General features: G+C 41.5%; 1 protein-coding gene across 2 annotated transcripts; it reads left to right on the top strand.

The window, feature by feature from the left end:
* Positions 1 to 330: 330 nt before the first annotated feature.
* NFIL3 (nuclear factor, interleukin 3 regulated) lies at positions 331 to 14,771 on the top strand. 2 transcript variants are annotated; one of them, XM_056516012.1, is made up of 2 exons: positions 331 to 590; positions 10,780 to 14,771. In XM_056516012.1, exon 2 carries the CDS (start codon positions 10,973 to 10,975, stop codon positions 12,344 to 12,346), a length of 1,374 nt encoding a protein of 457 aa, XP_056371987.1. In that variant the 5' UTR covers positions 331 to 590; positions 10,780 to 10,972; the 3' UTR covers positions 12,347 to 14,771. The 2 variants fall into 2 exon arrangements, with proteins under 2 accessions (XP_056371987.1, XP_056371988.1); XM_056516013.1 differs by lacking the exon at positions 331 to 590 and adding an exon at positions 2,174 to 2,319.
* The last annotated feature ends 4,629 nt before the right edge of the window (positions 14,772 to 19,400 follow it).

Genomic DNA, 19,400 nt, shown 5'->3' on the forward strand with positions numbered 1-19,400 from the left:
GCGGGTGCGAGGGCTCGGCTCCCGCGCAGACACACCCCCGTGAGGCCGCGCAGCGCGGCGGGAGCCCGGGCGGCAGCGCGGGGCGGGGAGGCGGCGCTCGGGCCCCGCCGCGCCGGAGCGGAGGCGCCGCGCCTCAGCGGGCGGAGGCTGCGCGGGGCGAGCGCCCCCCAGCGCGCTGCCGCCGCGCCGGTTACGTAAGCGCGGGCACCCCCCGCGCCGCCCCCCCGCCCCCGCCGGCGGTTATGCAATCGCAGCACACAGACCTACTGTACCGCGCGCCGCCCCGCGCGCCGCCCCGCCCCGCCCCCGGCCGCCCCCATTGGCCGGCCCCCGGCGGCGCCCAGCGCCGATTGGCCGGTGGCGGCCGCCAGTCACGGCGCGGCGCGGCCGGCATGCGGGCTATGAGCCCCGCGCCGCGCAGCCCTGACCTACTAACACACATCCCTCCGCGCCGCCGCCGCGCGCTCCCGCCCGCCGCTCCGCCGCCGCCCGCACGGCGCGGCACCGCTCCGCACCGCGCCCGCGCCGCTCCGCCGAGCCCAGCCCCGGCGCGACGTGGGGAATGCTCGGCGCTCCGCGCCGCGCTGCAGGTAAGGAAGGAAGGCGCGCCTACGAAGTTGGGGTGCCCGCCCGGTGCTGCTGTGGCTTCGGGCGGGGGTCGGCTGTTGCTTACGGGGAGCCCAGCCGGCTCCGGCCGCCGCCGGGCGGGGAAGGGTCCGGCGGCGGCCCCGCTCTGCGCGGCGGCGGGCGGCTCTGCGGAGGGCTGGGTGGCGGCGCGGCGGCAGCCCGGGAGCTCCCCTGTCGGGGCGTGCTCGCTGCCGGCGCGCCGCTGCCCCCCGCGTGTCCGCGCTGCGAGCCCCGGGCAGCGCCGCCGGAGCGGCTCTCCCGCGTTGCATAATGTGCCGGCGGGGAGCGGAGCTGCCGCGGCGGGCGCCGTGCGGGGCGCAGGGCTGGGTCCCGGGCAGCGCCAGCCGTGCCTCGGCCGCAGAGCCACCGGGAGCTGCTGCCGGAGCCCGCCGGCCGGACCCAGCCCTCTCTCGGGCGGCGTAAGGGCATGTTGCCCGCGGGCAGTCGGGATCAATGGCAGCGGCCCGGGACCGGGGCTGCGCTTGTCTCGGCCAGCCCTTCCCGTCACTTTTTGTCGCTGTTTTTTACGCGCTGCGGGACCGATCGCATAATAGTTCCTGGAAATGTTGCATTATGTAACCACAAAATTTGCTGGCAGCCGGGCTGGGAAGAGGGAGCTAATTATGCGATTTTATAATCTCCCTACAAAGAAACTAGGACAATCTCGCCCCTGAAAAAAAAAAAAAAAAAAAAAAAAAAAGCCCCCCCAAACCCGTAACTGTAACAGGTTTTGTTAAAGTGTGTTTATTAAGGGAAGTAGACAACTGGGTAAGTGGGGAGGCGAGGCGCGCTCGCCGGCTGCGTGCCGGGTGCCTTAAAACGAGATTTGTGTTGGGTCTATATTTAGCCCCTTCGCGTTTTAGCAATTGTGGCTTCATGTGCTATTTCTGGTCTTTTCTCCAGAGCCGTGCGTGTGTAAGACGTTCGAGGCATTTGCTCGGATTTTTAACTCTACGCCTTCAGAGGCGTTTTAGATCGAGGATGTATTTTTTCTTTTAGGCAAGGCGTTTCGCCCAGACACCGTGCCATCTCTCCGGTACGGGCTTTCAGTGGAAAAAAAAATAATGAAAAATAATAAATAATTTTAAAATAAATAAATAAACAAACAACAACCCAAAACAAACGGGAACGTCTGAATTTAAGGAAGAGAGGCGTTTACAGGACATCTCAGCCGCGCTGGAGGGGAGAGGAAGAGCCGTCCCGGCCGTGCCCTGACGGCCCGGCGGGCTGGGGGCCAGGTGCCGCCGGTCCCCGCGGGCTCCGGGGGCGGCCGCCGGTAGTAGGTCAGTGTGACAGCCCGGAGCGGAGCGGGTGCGCGATTCCTCCTCGCCCACCTTCTCCTCGGCCAGGCTCCCGGCGGGGGTCGCCGCTGCCTCCCTTCCCCGGCGGGGCGCGGCGGCGGGCGAGCGAGGGCTGGGGGCGCTGGCGCTCCCCCTCAGCCCTTTGTTCTGGGCTGGGGCGGCGGCGGCGGCGGGGGGGCGGCGGGCTGATAGCGAGCGGGCCGGGGCCATGCGCCGCCGGTCACGTAGGGGGCCGAGCCGGGCAGCCTTTGTGGCGGGGCGCGGTGTGGGGCCGAGCGGCGGGGAGGCGGCGGGCGCCCCGCACCGCGCCCCGCGGAGCGTCCCCACCCCGCTGCCCATCACCCCCTAGTCCCGCCGTCGCCTGCAGGCAGGGATCGCCAGACAAAGGCAGGTAGGCTCGAGACGAGCGTTTTCCGTCGTTCCTTACGTAACGACAGCAACATCGTAAACGGGAGAGGGGAAAAAAAAAATCATTGCCCAATTCTGTAATTTTTTTTTTTTTTTTTTACCAAATCACTTTGGCGTCGCAGTGGCTGTGTGTTTTGTACTCTGGGGGCAGCTTGTGCTGTGTCCTCGATGGTAGGTAGCGTAGCTGGAAAGTTGCTGATGGTAACTTGCCTTTCAAGATGAGGTGATTTTTCTTTTTTTTTTTTTTCTTTTTTTTTTTTTAATTACTAAAATGGTTCTCCAATAGGCTAGACCAACATCACTGTGCTTCTGACCAAAATCCTCCCAACTGAGTAACCCAGCCACAGGCTTTACGTTCGTTGTACCTGCTATAGGAAGCAGCAGCAAAGTATTCTAAAAATATTCTTGTTAATTGCATAAACTTTTCTGCTGCTTATTTGTTGGGGAAAAGTACAGCCTTGACAGTGAGGCTTTTCTGGAGTTACTGTTGTTTTAAAAACAACCCTGTGTTTTTTCGTTGTCCTTGTAACTTGAGTGATTGCACTTAGTTCCGTTGTGTTTGCTCCAGTGTGTACGTAACCTACTTTGAGTTATCTTTGCCCTCCTCAGTAATTAATTAAATCCAGAGCCTCGTTTGAAATATTGCTATGTGCATTGCTTTTATGGCCCTTATTCAATCAAAATGTTGACTTTGATGGGAAACTCGAATGAATAAGGATTTGGTGTTTTGGCCCAAAAACCTGATTTATACCAACAAGTTCAAGGACTACTGAATAAGGATCGTTAATAACATTGGCACTAACAGTTATTGTTACAAAAGTTCTCACATTACAGATTTCTTTGACTGTTAAAATGCTGGTATGCTTTAGAACATTCTGCCTCCCCTTTCATTTACTTTATATTTTTAATTCATGCTCCAAAGGACTCTTAACTAGCTTTTAAAATATCCAGTTTCCTGAAGTTGCATCCAAAGCCTCAAGTTTCTGCTGTTTTGGTTGGGGTTGTTATGCATTTTGTTTTGAGGTTTGGGGAGGTTGTTTTTTTTGTTAGTTTGTTTTTGTTTTTAAGAAACTGTTGTGAAGGTGTCAAAAAGCTAAGAATCTTTCCATGGGCAGTTTGAACTTACATGACCTCCACACAGCTTATCTCATCTTAAGACAGAACAGTATTTGCCTTGCTTTGGATGAAATTTATAGAACATAAAGACAAATAGAACATAGAGAGTCAAAAGAGAATCTGAGAAAGATATCAGTACCATGCTTCTTTTCCCAATCCTTTATCTTGAAATAAAACTCTTAAATGAAATAAACCTTTAACTCATTTTAAATTTACTTATTTTAACAAGCAGTTATGCAAACTATGCTTATGCAATAGTTTTTTTCCAGACGGCAATCTTGCTGCTGTTATAACATCACTCTGATGCAATAATATGAACAATAAAATCCTCTGTTTGAGTCTTATTACACACTGTTAAGCAATGTATCTGACTCATCAGCTTAATTGACTCTTCTAGGTGACCTTGCCATGATCATTACAGCCAGTTATGAGATATAAATGTGCTTAGGCTATGTAATAGAAAAAAAATGCAAATAGATGGCCAATTCCTGCAGTCCATTCTAAAAGAAAATGACAATTGATTTCCGTGTTAGTATTTTACAGTATTAAAGCATTACCTTACAGAATTTGAAAAGATTTTTAGTAGCTACAAGATAATGTAACTGTCTAATACTGATAAGCATGAGTGTCAAAAACAAGACTGTGTAAACAAGGGTATACTTGGTCTTGACTAAAAATGTGGTAGAAGCAATGTTATTAAAAAAATGTATGGTAGATCTGAAATAAATCTAAAGCCACCTTAAATACCCTGTGTTTTTGACTAATTCACTTGTTGAATTAGTCCATGTCCAAAATAGCATACTATGAGATTGAATTTTATGACAGATATTAAATATATAGTCTATTAGAAACAATGCCTTATTTAAGACATGGCTTTTTTCCCTTTCTTGAGTTGCTCCACCTTGGTGTCATTTTGTGTCTGTCCTGCAGTATTTAAATAATTAACCAGTTTTTGCTACAGAGGTGTCTGCACAACAGCTGACAATACAGATGCCAGTGCTGCAAGACTTCTTTTTGCAAGTGGAATGCAACCCAACAAAGAAAATAATGCTCAGCATGGGCAGTGATCTGGACCATCTCACAGAATTGGAGCTCTAAAGATTGCTATTTCTCTGCTCAGTCTGTTGTGAGTGGTAGATAACAACATTTTACGGGCAGTGTTTATTTTATATATTTACTTCAGTTGTTATATAACAAGATGCATGCTTAGAGCATCAGTTGGGATTAATTGACATAATTCTGCTGCCTTTAAATAGAGCCATATCAATTTAGGTCAGCTGAAGGTCTGGTCCATGGTTGGCATTTTAAGAACACAGTTCAATAATAGAAGCCATTTGTTGTCAGAATAATTAATATTTGATTTTGTGGGCTTTTGGTTTTTTTTTAATATATAGTTTGTAACTAAGGGAAACCTGAGACTGCATTTCTAGAACATGGTTGCTATTAAGTTATAGCTTTTCACAGTCTAGTTCTTCCTGCTGTCAAGTAGCTATTGAAATGAGAAACATACTGTCATAGTACTGTAACTTCAGTAACGGTTGTTTATATTGAGGCTCTATTAAAAATACTGGAAAGTTATATGATATTTATTAAATTGCATATTTGCATGTGTATACTATATATATAATCTATATATGGAATTAAATATTTACCCAAGATATATTTACCTCCTTTTCAGTTTTACATTTTTCCTGGTGCTATCAGTAATATTCTTAGATCTTGTTTTTCACCATTTGAACCAGGGCAATAAACAGCTTGTTTTGGGAAAAAGGAACAGATCTGGCAGAATCATACTATCTTCAAAAGGAGATGAAAGAAAATGTGGGGAAAATTTGCACTTACTAAGTTTCACTGACCTTTTCTGAAGAACAGATACCCTTAACATATATTTTGTGCTACACAGATAGTAATTTTATTTCAGTAATTTACCTCTGGTAAGCAGGCTGTACTTTAATGAATTAATTTGTAGTTCTTAAGATAAACAGTAACTTAAGTAATTTTTCTAACAATGAAAGCCTTTTGTAAAAATTACGTATGACATAAGCTTTCTGGGTACAATGTGGAGTTGGGTAATAAGAATTTGCAATATTATTTTGAGTTTCATGACAATCTTACTAATTTTTTCTTAAATTTGATTGAACAGTGTCATAATAAATGATTTCTTGTGTGCCAGATTGAATATATTTTGTGGACATATTCCATTTTTTTCTTTGAATAATACGATCAACATTTTAGCAAAAGTGGGTCATCTTGTACAAAGTTATCAGCATCAGTGTTCCACTGACCTAATTACACACTGGTCCTGAAACAGTGAGCACTTCAGATGTCCATGAAGTTGTAGGAAAAGGAAACTGTGTACAGGATCAATAGTTCTTCATTGCTTCATGCTGTTGTAACATATTCATGATCCTTATGCACATTGCTATGTAACGGCAGAAATTGGTGGCAATATTCATATTGTAAATGCTTTTCCCCTTTGTGGCGGCGGATAACCTGTCCATCATAGCATAAAATTCAGTCACCTAGGCTTTTTCAAAAAGTTTTAGCTACATTTGTTCTACACTGTCTAAACCTCTGGCCCACAAATCTGTCCCACTCTTTCGGCGTAGCCAGCTTTTCTTCAATAGGAACATAAACTCACAAACTGCTGTAGGTAAAGGGCAAGAAGTATGTTGAAGGATTTCAGTGCAGAGTTTCATGGCATAATTTTTGTCTGTGGAAAACAGTAGAGGTAAAATAACTCCAAAATTTTCCAGCAGTGTTAGGGAGGCTGTGCATGCACCACCTGAGCTTAAACTCAGCTTCCTGTCCCATGTGTGTGATGAGAATAGTATTTTTTCTGTAGCTCATAAAAGTTTTTAGAATACTTTGAGGACAAAATGCAGAATATATCTTTCAGTTTTTCAAAATTTGGAATGCAAACTGGTGACTTTCAAATCTACGAGCAATTCCTATAGCAGCTCATCTGCTATGTAGCCAGATTTTTAAAACTGATAAACGGGGGCAGAATGATGGCAGTAATATAATCAATGGTACCTACGCAAAAGAAGGACAACAGCAACTAAAACTAAGCAGGGACATTAAAATGAGCACAATTGTTTCTCTAGAGTGTGCCATATAGTGGTGGTGATGATGGAGGCATTTTTTTTTTCTAGAACAAGAAGCTATACATAACTGCTTTTTCTTCTGTTTTCAAGGACTGATATATATTCTTTATTAGACACAATGGTACAAAACTGAATTGTGTTTGAGCATCCAATGCTAGAAATGGGATTTCACTTAGTTTGATAGAATCACAATGAAAATGCTAGAGCTGTAGAATTAATCAGTTGTTTTATCCTAGGATATGTTTGAAAAATTATGCTTGGAAGTAACATGAATTATTTTGCTAAGTATAAATGAAAACATGCAGTTATTCCGTGGGGAGGCTTACATACATGAGGAGGTCCCCATACATTCTCTAAAACAGAAATGACTTATGCAATTAAATTACAAAGAAGGGAGCAAGGTTGTGGCCCCGTCCTCCAAGCTGTGAGACCTTTCAATTATTACGGTGTGAATACATAAATTTCCAGGATTAAGTCTTGAATGTGCCATGTTGTCACTTCAGTATTTTTTGGATATATTGGATAAATTAATTTTTTGTGATTTCTGCATACATAATTTTTTGCTTCAATAGCATGAGTCCTATACAACAGTCTCATTAATACTTGGATCTGAGATTCTGCTTCTGTTGAAGTCAATGGCAAAATTGCTGTGGGAGCAAGACTGGCTCTGTAATTAAGTTAATAGGGTCGAGTGTTATTACATTGTAGAATTGGCACTCAATGCCATTAACATCAACCAACCAAATGTTGGTTTTATAACACTTTATGAGGGAGTGATAAAGCAATTGAAAAATTAATCATAAGGGAAAATATTGGAATTTGAAATGTAGTCAGAGGAATCATTACAGTTCATTAATTTATGTGTAAATACTCATGTTTTCCAGTGGAGTTATAAAATGCAAGTGAAGTGAAGTGAAATGGCTGGTTCCATTGAAGGCATGTTGCCATTATCATCAGATGGAATTTAATTTGTTTACAGACTCAGCATTGGGCTGATCCACATGGAGAAGTATTACTAAACAAGGGTTTTGACTCCTGTTTGTAAAGCCACCATTCCAGTTGCCATAATAAAAGTGCTCAAAAAATATAGAAAAAGTTAAAGATCTTTTGCTGGTTTGTTAATTCATGAAAGTAATGGCCTTAGGTCTGGCTGCATAAATAGCAAAGCCATATGACCATGCCATAGACATATATGTCTTGACAGCTTTACTGATGGACTCTGGCAGAGAGCAAAGCTGAATATTGTATGAAAAAACATGGTCCTTTTGATACACGCTTAATATTTGCTGTAGATTGCATATTGCTTACGTTCTGTCTGTTTGTGCCAGGAACAATGTGTACAGGAGGGAGACTGGCCAAAACAGGAGTTAACAGTGCTACAGTGAGCAGATTGGGCCATTCCAGTCTACAATCTGCAGATGTCCCATGGAATGAGGGATATGAACGCTGCAGCTGGTCGGGCTAAGTGCAGCTTACTGCCAGTGTTAGGCTTGCAGGTGGATGTTTGGACATACAGTTGAGTTTTTATCCATCAGTATGGTCATACTGATGAACTATGTAATTAGTCCACATTCATTTAGGAAAAAGCTCCATAATCCAGAATCTTTTTTGCTAGTTATTATTACCATTATTAGTATTTCTCCTAGACCACAGTGTTGGACAAACACTGAAGTGGATAGCTTCCATACACATAGACACAGTACGAATTCTTATCCCAATAAAGTCTTGTTCAAGACTTTGCTTTTATATCACGTGAAAATAAAAGATGGGACTATTATAGGGGAAAAGTATTTAAAATGTGTAGATATGGTCTTGTTTTTCTAAAATATCCAATGATTCTGTAAGTGCTTCCTTGCTGTTGCTACCACTTCAAGTAAGTGTAGATGTTCTAGGCTTTACAGCATATATATGTGTGTGTGTATGTATATAGTAATAATAATGATGACATATGCTTACTACCATGTGTTTTCTGGGTGAACAAATATTTGGGTTTGAGTGTAGATCTCCAGTATAGTTAAATTCAGTAAAGAGCTGTGAACTGGTAAGGACATGAAATTTCACAAAAGTTGTTTTGAGCACTTTTTTTTTAGATGAGGTTGGCTGAGATATATGCTATGAGACAAATTATGATTTCATTGGTATTCAGTACATGATACGATTTCCTGCTGTGTGCCATGGAAGGTGTCTGCTACTGGTACAGGTGAAAACAGTGATTGTAGTTGATCAAGACAATTAGAGATCAGTAATTGTGTATTCTCAGTTCTACAATATAATATAATGAAATTCCACTATTCTATTAGTGTAAAATGATGCTACAGACACTGAATATTCTACAAATGTGATAAAAGGTCAAGCGGCCTTGTCTTCTCTGTTTTTTGTTGTTACAAAGTTTTTAAGTTTTAAATTATTTTTAAGTGTTGAGTTACACTAGGTTTAGAACAGTATACATATTAAGTCATTTATTCCCTGTATCAGTGAAGTGGACAAAATGTCTATACACCTACTTCAGCAAATCAAACTGTACTGAAAATTTGGAGAAACAGATGTTGCTTTGCTGTAGAGTTCATTTTTGGTTTTAAACCTGATCCAACTCCTTCAATCTTCACAGAAAACTCCCTTTTGACTCCACTTAGAATTTTGGATCTACGTAACGGTTTGTGTATTAGAGGTACATTTCTTCTTTTCAAACATGGCAATTTGTGGTGCTGTTTTTGCACTAAAATATTAGATGGTGTCCTTGGTGTGGCTGGCGTCTAACTATTTTTCATTAGGGCTGTGGTATCAGAGACAAATAGTTACATGTCAGTAATTAACCACGGATTTTAGGAAATTCTACTTAGTTGTTTTTTTAAATGTGTTAATTTTTTCATGACAGAAGAATTGGCATGGTTTGATGGAACAGAACCCAGCTTGAAACCTAAGTCTTTATGACCCTGCTTAATTGTCACTACATCACTCATTCCACTTTGCCTTCTGGAAAAGACAAGGGAAACTGGCAGAATACAATTCATTAATTCTTTTACAACTTTCTCGACTGATAATGTTAAAATTAGTTTCATTAGTCATTGTAAAAATATTCCCAGTAAATAGAGACATTAATCTGAAGTGGCTGGTTATTTAATTTTTTTTTTTTGGTTGTAAAGGCAAGAATGATTGCTGACTTGATAGTCAGTTCTATAAAAGCACTTGGCATACTGCATTCTATTTACCAGGACCATGACTGACTGTTGAAAATGTATATGCTGAGAAGCTGTGTCTAAGATCAAAACCAAGTGATCTTATGAGAATAAATATTTTTGCCTTAAAAGGAACTAAATAAAACAAAGGCCAATTTCAATGTCTGAAGCTAAAGGTTAAGCTAGTTTTTCTTTGTTAATGGTAAGACTTCTGGGTCTAAACTTTTACTTCAATGCAAATACTGTTTTCTGGAGGTGCACATGCCTCAACGGTATTAAACTTTACTATGACATAATACTCTGTCAAATGCAAATTTTTAATTAAATGTTATTATTCTAATGTATTTTTCAATACAGATTTTAACATTTTCTTTGTAAGATACTAGAAAATTGCATAATTTTTGTCAATACTTTTTAATCATTAGGTACTTGCACAAATTGCGTATGTGACCTTGCTAGTTTGAATTAATATGATGGATACAAACACTTACGTGTGTGTGTGTGTGTGTGTATATATTTTTACAGGATTCAAAAGCATCAATTAAGTGCTTAGTAGATATAATGGATAATGGTGGTATTTTAAGACAATAGAAATCACTCTAGCTTCTCTAAATCAGCTTATGTTATTTTTAATCCATGAAGGACCCAAATATATTGCATTTCCAAGTCATACACCACAGCTGTTTTCAGAAGAGATGCTTTAATGTGGAACAGGATACTTTGCAGTGCTGCTTATCAACTTGCTTTGTGTCCTGCAGTTTAAATCGTGGAAGGTTCTGTGACAGCATTACTGTAGGGTCAAAACCCAAGTATTTTAAAATTGGTTCTTCCTTGGATCATATAATATTTGTTTTGGAAGCAAATCTGCTACTTCTAAGTGTCATGAAATGTAGAATGTCAGTAGTTTCAGTGTTGAGCTGTCTTCATATTACTGCAGGCTTAATGAACCAAATTCTTGTCTAAACTATTTGTCAGTAGCTACTTCTGTGTATTTTGAACCAGCAATTCCTAAATTATAATAACAATATTCTCTATTTATTTTAGGTTTTTGAGAAGAATTCCATTGAATCTGCTAAGAAAATTCGTTCTAGACAGACACTTCTGTCTGAGATTATGAAAGAAAAGGAAGAATGTGTGTGGATTTAAAATTTCTGTATTCATCAAGTTGTGGAGTGAGAAGTACTGGGGAGATAGCTTGCTCTGTTGCTTGTTGTAGATCTTCTACGAATTGTTTCTGATGCAGCTGAGAAAAATGCAGACCCTTAAAAAGGAGCACGGACCTGTTGACACAAGTAGCAATGTGGACAAAATCATGGTACTTAAGTCAACCTTAGCAGAAGTATCTGAAGAATTGTCTACAAATGAAGATATTCTACTTACTGAAGCAAGTAGTGGAAAGAGCAAATCTTCAGCTTGCCGGAGAAAGCGAGAATTCATTCCAGATGAAAAGAAGGATGCGATGTATTGGGAGAAAAGGCGGAAAAATAATGAAGCTGCCAAAAGATCTCGTGAAAAGCGACGACTGAATGACCTTGTCTTAGAGAACAAACTAATTGCACTGGGAGAAGAGAATGCCACTTTGAAGGCAGAGCTGCTTTCACTGAAGTTAAAGTTTGGTTTAATTAGTTCTGCGGCCTATGCCCAAGAGATACAGAAACTCAGCAGCTCAACAACTGTGTATTTTCAAGATTATCAGAGTTCAAAATCTAATATTAACTCATTTGTCGATGAACACGAACCATCTATAGTTGGTAGCAGTTGTATTTCTGTCATTAAGCATTCTCCTCAAAGCTCAATGTCTGATGTATCTGAAACATCAACTGTAGAGCATACCCAACCAAGTCGTATACAAAGCAACTGTAGAAGTCCTGAAAATAAATTCCAGATTATAAAGCAGGAGCCCATGGAATTAGAGAGAGAGCCAAGAGATGACAGAGGTTCATATAAAGCATCCATATATCCAAATTACATGGGAGCTACCTTTAATGTGTACTCACATTCTCCTCCTCTCTTGCAAGTTAATAGGTCCTCCAGTAATTCTCCGAGAACGTCAGAAACTGATGATGGTGTAGTTGGAAAGTCATCTGATGGAGAAGATGAACAGCAGGTTCCTAAGGGTCCAATTCATTCCCCAGTTGAACATAAAAATGTTCATGCAACAGTTAAAGTTCCAGAGGTGAATTCTTCAGCTTTGCCTCACAAGCTTCGAATCAAAGCCAAAGCCATGCAAGTTAAAGTGGAAGCAATGGATAATGACTATGACGCAACACAGAAATTGTCGTCGCCCATTGACATGTCCTCAAAAAGACATTTTGAGCTTGAAAAACATGGTGCGCAAAACTTGGTGCATTCTTCTCACACTCCTTTCTCGGTTCAAGTGACTAATATCCAAGACTGGTCACTTAAACCAGAACTCTGGCATCAGAAGGAACTCAACGTTAAAATTCAGAGTGGTTGCAAAACTGGAGTTGTTGAAATAAAAGACAATATCTACAATGTCTCTGAGTCAGAGAACCTCTATTTGAAGCAGGGCATAGCAAACTTATCTGCAGAGGTTGCTTCACTTAAAAGACTTATAACTACACAAATCTCTGCATCAGACTCTGGTTAATTTACTACTGAAAAAAGGCTTATTGTTTCAAAGGGTGTCATTTGCAGTAGATCAATATGTTTTGTATGATGCTGAATTTCCACTGGACTTGTGATGTCATTTCACTGTAATGTTCACATAATGTCTGATTGGTGTCTTTTTGTGCACAAAATATTATGAAGACTAGGTTGTGCTATGATCACTATGCCTTGAGTATAGTCAAGTAGCCTGTACAAAGGCTGTATATAGTGGACTTTATTTCTTTTTGTTCTACTACAAAGTGTGCAAGTTACCAGTTACAATAAAATATTGGTGACAAACATAGAACATCTACTCCAGTTCAGTTGATTTTATGAACTTGTAAATAAGTTGTTAATGAAAAACTGGGTTTTTTCTTACACTGTGCTCAATTTCTCTTATGTTTTTGGTTTTTACAGCCTAACAACCAAATTACAATTTACAACATGTGTGATCCTTCTGGCCACCTTTATCCTTAACATGTTTTTTAGAAGAGACATAAAGTGAATATTTATAAATGAAACAGTACCAATTTATAGCCTTAGCCTTCTTTAACTTATTTCTTAGTAGGAATTAACCAAAACCCCTACAAATTCTAACCCAGTAACTAATATCAACAATGTTTTTTTCCTCCTTCAATCTTAAATGAGACAGTAATGAGTTTCCTGAATGTTTTAGTGTGACAAACAATTTTTCAATATTATAACTCGGTGTTTTAGGTGAAATTAGTTAAGTCAGATTGTTGCATCTGCAAAGTTTTCAGAGCCTTGCAGTGACAGAATTGGACAGAACCATCTCTGCCAAGGGGTGGCTTGTGTCTGCAAGGGGTGCAGTCATGGAGAGTCCACCCCTCTTGCATACCAGCTTTCTGTCCATGGCAGACCATGGGCCACCTGTACATGAAGTATAAGGCTACTGGATTTGAAAACTCTGAGCTCAGCTAGGTAAATACTTACACAAAGGCTAGGCAATAGCAGTTGCAGAGTTAAAGAAGATCATCTGCTATTTTAGTTCCCAGAATGGGACACAATGCAATTATGCATGAAGTAAGTCTTGCCAGCAACTTGTCCCTAGTTTCAATGGTTTAATTAACTGAACTGGAATACCTTGGCTTGCTAAAGGGCATTTTGCAAGAACTTCTCAAATGTAAAAGAGACTGTGTGAAGAACTGCACAATCTAAACACTGCTAGCCCCTTACAACTTATGCCAATGATGAGTTCTTCACTTGATGACTGGACAGGGCTGTGGTGCTCTTTGTCTTTCAGAAGAGCCATTGAACCATGGAGTCTAGAATTGCATCACATTTCCTTGGTTTGGCTTACCAAAATCTTTCATTTTAAAACTAAGAATAATTTATAAATAGAGCATAAACTTGGCAGAGGTTCTTTTCATGATACTTCCCCCTTCTTTTAACATACTAATAAATCAGACTAACAAATAAGCTCTTTCTGAAAAGGCTTTTTATTAATTGCTATACTGTATAATGAACTGAACCTTTCCATAGGCTTAAAATACTAAATAACAAAACAATATGTAGGTATTGTTTTTTTAAATTAATACTTGACTTGAGTGAGAGGAAGTTTGTCAATTTTTTTGGGGATACGAAGAGGAGTCTGAGTCACTCCTGATAGCTCTGAAGCTTGGTCCAGCAGTCAAGGCAATGGCAGAACTCCCTGATGTCAGTGAGGACAGGATTTGATTCTGTGCCTTTTCAGGAACTGATGATTCAGTTGTGTTCTGGGAGGACCTTCGCACAGAAATCACTGGTACTTTCTGAGCTTTTTTGAGCCTTTTAACTGCTGTGCTGTATTTGTGGCATTCAGAGTTGATAAACTGCTATTCTTTTTTCATGCCTTAATAATACAATAGATCCCATAGCTGGGCTCTGTATGTATTTGGTAATTAACATAGATGACATTTCAATGTTACTGAAAATAAGCTCAGGATTATTGCATGAAATGTAAAAATTTGCATTGAATGATGGGGATATGAGACATGAGGCAGTGATTGCTACTGTCTCCTTGCTTGCTAAGTATCTTCTGTAAGCAACAATAAAATTCTTTAAATATTTTGCGTATTATTTATCACATGTAATGTGTTCAAGGAGAGGACTTAAAACTCTCAGTGTTGCCATCAGTGTAAGCCTAGATCTATTGGTTTTTTTTTTCCATTTCTTGTTAGAATTGTTTGTCATAATGGAAGAATGTTGTCCTCTTTCTAGCTCATTATATATTTTGTGTATCTGTTTTGTGCAATTAATACTTAACAGTAATGATGTAGTTAATTTGTTGAAGGATGTCATTGCAAGAAAGTTATAGCATGGAGCTTAGGAGCACAATCAGATGTTATTTATACTCCCTTTATACCTTAGTGTTATGCTTCATTTGAAGAAAGAAATAAATAATTTGTCTTTTGTTCAAAACGAGATCTAACCTACCACATGCTTTTCTATTATGTTCATCGTCATAGTCCAACACAGGGCATTAACTTGGGCTGATAACCGCTCTTCCTGCACTGAAGTTGCTGTTTATCCATCTAATACTTGCAGTGTCTTTCACATACCTATTAAAGATACAAACTGCAAGAGTGTGGGTGGTCCATGCAAAGCCCCATTGCAGGCTACAGCTGCCCACTCTGAACTGCTCCACTGCAGTAACTGTAGTGTAGATGGCCTCCTCATGCAGAGCCCTCAGCCTGCTTGCCCACCTTTAGATGTGAAATAGGAAAGATGGAGTGTCACCCTGTGGGGCGGGGAGGGAGAGAGTGCAGTGGGACTGCCTTGCTCCAGCCTTCAGATGGTACACACCTCTGTAAGTGTAGGACCAGACAACTCTTCCAACCTGCCTTCCTTGCACTGCAGGAAACAGAATCAGCCTCCATGGAAAGAGTATCCCTGGCTGGCCAACTAGTCTCTCAATGGGACATCAGAAGTTTGGTTTTGAGCACAAAATGGGCTTTATCTAATTGAGCATAAACTGGCATAACATCCTTTAACTTATAAAAGCTCTTGTAAACTCAGCAATTGACAGAACAACGTGAAACATAGCAAAAGGGGAATCTTTCTCATTTCAGTGTGTCTTCAATTACAAATGTTAAGGAAAGCCACATATAGAAATTGGTAACTGAGACTTACCAATATAAATTCTCCTTTATGGTAGTTGTTCGTGTGAAGGGCTTCATGGGAAGTTTTAAGAGAGGTCTGAAAAATGAGTGCTGATTAGCAAGGTAAACTTTTTCCCAGTGATATCAACTGGTGGCTAATATTGCAAAGTGTGAGTACAGCTTGTTTGTTAAATTTGCCTAACTTAATTGTGTATAAACACAGTAATATAACCTCATGTTCTATCAGTGCCAATTATTTTGATAGAGGTGAATTGTGGATATGCACTTACATATACTGAGCCAAATGTTATGATTTTCTGAATACTTTCAACTTCCTGACTTTAGTAAAACTTACATATTACATGGGGTATATTTAAATAGCTAAATATGCCCTAGTTCATGAACAGGAGACAGGTAACTGGCAATTCCTGAATATTTTTCTCTTATTTTCTCTCTAATGTCTATTTGAGTAATTTATGAGACCAAAACCACATCTGTGAAACTTTAATGCAAAATTGTGCAATAAACACATTCCTGAAGTTTGGTTAAAAAACCAACCACTAAAAATCTTTTCTACTTGCTAGTACATGAAAATGCTGTTGAAAATTGTATACAATGAATTTAGCAAGAAACTCTGAGAATCCAATTAATATGGCCTTTATTATTACCATATTGTTTAAAAAAATACTTTTATAGCTTGTTGCACAATGCAAGAGTGGTAACTACAAGAATACAGCAAAAGAATTTTTGGAATTTCTTGCATAAGAACAAGTAACATATTGTTCCATTTCAGTGCCAAATCCAAAGTTAAAAACACCAGACAGAATCCTAGGACTTTTAACTCAGTGTTAAGTTGAAGTACTCTTGATGAAGTAGAATTTTTCTGTGTACAATCGTGGAGCAGCATCAACAGACAGACACTTTACAGTTCCCTCCTGGCACAGACTCCTACTGATCGTTCTATCTCTAAGGGTAACTCTCTTGACAAAACAGTGATATGTAAGTGACTTTATACATATCACTGGAGCTGTGGAGAACTTCCTCACTACGAAAGAGAAGGTAGCCAAAAACTCAGCTATTATTTAATTTAATGAAAACTCTAAAAGAACTTGGTGAATTGGGTGAAAAGATCAGAGTAGAGGCATAGTGTTTATTTGCTTGGAAGAGAAAGTGTCAGAAGACATTTGGTTCCAGGACTCCAAAAAATAGTGGGAATGCTTCTATGCTTTCTATGAGTTGACCAGCTATTACCCATGCAATGATTGCAATGCTGTCACTAGCTTTGTAGTAATTCCCTCTGAAACACAGTGGAGATCCACAGGATTACAAACACAAGTACCTGGGAAGAGCACACACAGAGCATGGGACCCTGCCATGATTTGATCTAGGTTTGTCTCCTGCATGCAAGCATCCTTCCTGCTTCTAGTGCATCTGAAAGAGACCTTATATGAAAAAGCCTGCATCAGTCCAAAGGTTCTGAGGAAGCTAAATGGCCAGCTAATACTACTAACATTCAGATAACCAGATCAATTTTTCCACCACCATCCCTCGCTCCCCTGACAAGCCAATGCACAACTCAAAACATTAGCCAGTTGTTAGACTTTTTCATGTGCAGATGGGCATCTCATTCAATAACTTACACATGTAAAACAATCAGGCTACCCCACTGTCTGTATGTGCCAGTGTTGTTATCCATTATGTCTACATTCTGTTTTACATTCTTGTTTAGCCATGATGCTAAACAAGTTTCTAATGATTTGGATCTCCAAAAATTCTCTTAAGTTTAGTATATAAATATACTGAGAACTTAATGCATTAATTTCCATGGCAGTTCTGTTATGAAACCCTGAAAGCTGAGACATTAATGCTTTGTATAAAAATCAGAAAATATCAAAGCATAATATTGTATCACACCAAAGAGCTGAAAAGATGATAAAATGCAATGAGGGCCAATGTAGCAGAACACTGTTTTCCTTTTTCAGTGTTCTTGACACTATACACATGAACAGACAATACATGTGCTCAAAGTTCTCATTCTCAATAAAAGACGTGGTGACATATGTTCTGTAAAAGCTTCATAGTTAAAAACTGAACAAGCAAACATAAAAAATATTTGTGTAAGCAAAAATATATTGGACAACTGACCATAACAGAGAACACATATGAACTATCAGTATTGCATGGAAGGAGTTGTTTACATTTTCTCATTTTCTGTAATGAGATTTAAGAAATGCAAATTTTAGCTTCTTTCATTAAATAGTATTTATGTCACTGAAAATAAACAGGAGGAGGGCAAACACCACTTATTTGATGGTATTGATAGGCATTAGAATGGCATATATCCAGTTGTCAGGGACCTACAATGATCATCTAGTCCCATTGCCTCACCACTTTAGGGCTGACCAGAAGTTAAAGCCCATCATGCAGGGCATTGTCCAAATGCCTCCTTTTAAGGCACTGACAGATAGGGAACCTGTTTTAATGTCTGACCACACTCTCAGTAAGGAAATATTGTCCAGTCTGAACCTCCTCTGATGCAGCTTTGAATTATTCCCATGTGTCCTGTCACTGGATCCCAGGGAGATCAGCAAACCCCTCTCCACTTTCCCTCCTCAGGAAGCTCTACAGAGCAGTGAAGTCACTCCTCAGCCTCTTTCTCTCCAAACTAGACAAACACAAAGCTTTCAGCTGCTTGGCATCCATCTGGAACAGACAGGCCCTCTCCAAGCAGAGCAGAAATACCAGCACAGAGGTTGGATCTGGACCAGCAGGAGTAAAATCTGTGCTTAAGGGCAGCATGGTTGCCTTTTCCTGGCTGCTTACCAGCTGTGCAGCCTGACGCATGTTCCAGTCTGGCATTGTCCCTTCCCAGGGGCAGGACTTTGCACTTCATGATAAACTTCTTCTAGGGGCTCCTGCCTTGGCAGGGTATGACCCTGGGGTGACACAGAGAGCAGCACCAAGTTGTGTCTCCGGGCAGGGGGAGGGAATTTGTTTCAGCCCTAGTTGAGGCTGCACCCAGCAGCTCAGGCTGGAAGAAGAGCAGAGAACCAGGATGTGGGGGCAGAGGTTGCCATTGAAGAGCTCATGAGTGCCCTGGGGTGATGACCTGTGGGGAACAATCTGGACCTGCAGACCCTCAAGCTGGAAACACCTGCCCTGGGGCTGGCTACAGGAATGGGCCTGGATCTGGCCATCACTTGTCTGATGGGAGAATAACAAGGACAGAAATGCCACCTGTCCTGTTTGTAACACTGAGACTTTTTTTTTCAGTTTCCATGCATTCATTTTATTTGGATAGCTGGATCTGAGGGGCTGGGAGCCCTAGAGGGTTGGTGCATGCCCCAGCAGGTGGCCTAGTCCCAATATGGCTAATCCCTGAGGCATCCTCCAAAGTCACGGATGCAAGAGGCCCCAGGGCCATTTGCCTGCCTCTTCAGGGGTCACCATGCCCCCTCAGGAGGGCTTCACTGCTCTGTCTGGAAGTGGAGGATGCAGGATCAGACTCCTGTGGCTCCTCCTGGGGCTCTTCTTGCTCCAAGAGCGATGGTAATGGGTACAGAGGGGTAGCTTCTGGAATCCCCATCCATGGCAGTGGAGGAGGTGTTGGGCACCTCATCCACTGTGCATCTTGCAGGGCTGTCAGAAGGGCTGGGACCTGGGCAGGGAGACAGGGCTGGTGGGCCAGCAGACGACAGGCCTCCCTGCTGCACCGTCGCACAGCAACACGGATAAACTGCTGCACAAATGTCGCGGCAAGGTTTTGGAGGGAGACCCACAGCATCTGGATCAGCTGGTCTTCATCGATTCCATGGTTGGTCAGGATGTCCATGACAGCGTCCTCCACTAGGTCTGCCTCTGTCCAGTTGTTCCTGAAGATCTGCCTCAGCCTTGGTCGTACCCAGAGCACCAGGGTATCTAGGAGGCATGGGTGGTCCCGGAAAAGCACCATCC

Source organism: Oenanthe melanoleuca, unplaced genomic scaffold (assembly GCF_029582105.1).
Source record: "Oenanthe melanoleuca isolate GR-GAL-2019-014 unplaced genomic scaffold, OMel1.0 S196, whole genome shotgun sequence".
NCBI lineage: Eukaryota > Metazoa > Chordata > Aves > Passeriformes > Muscicapidae > Oenanthe > Oenanthe melanoleuca.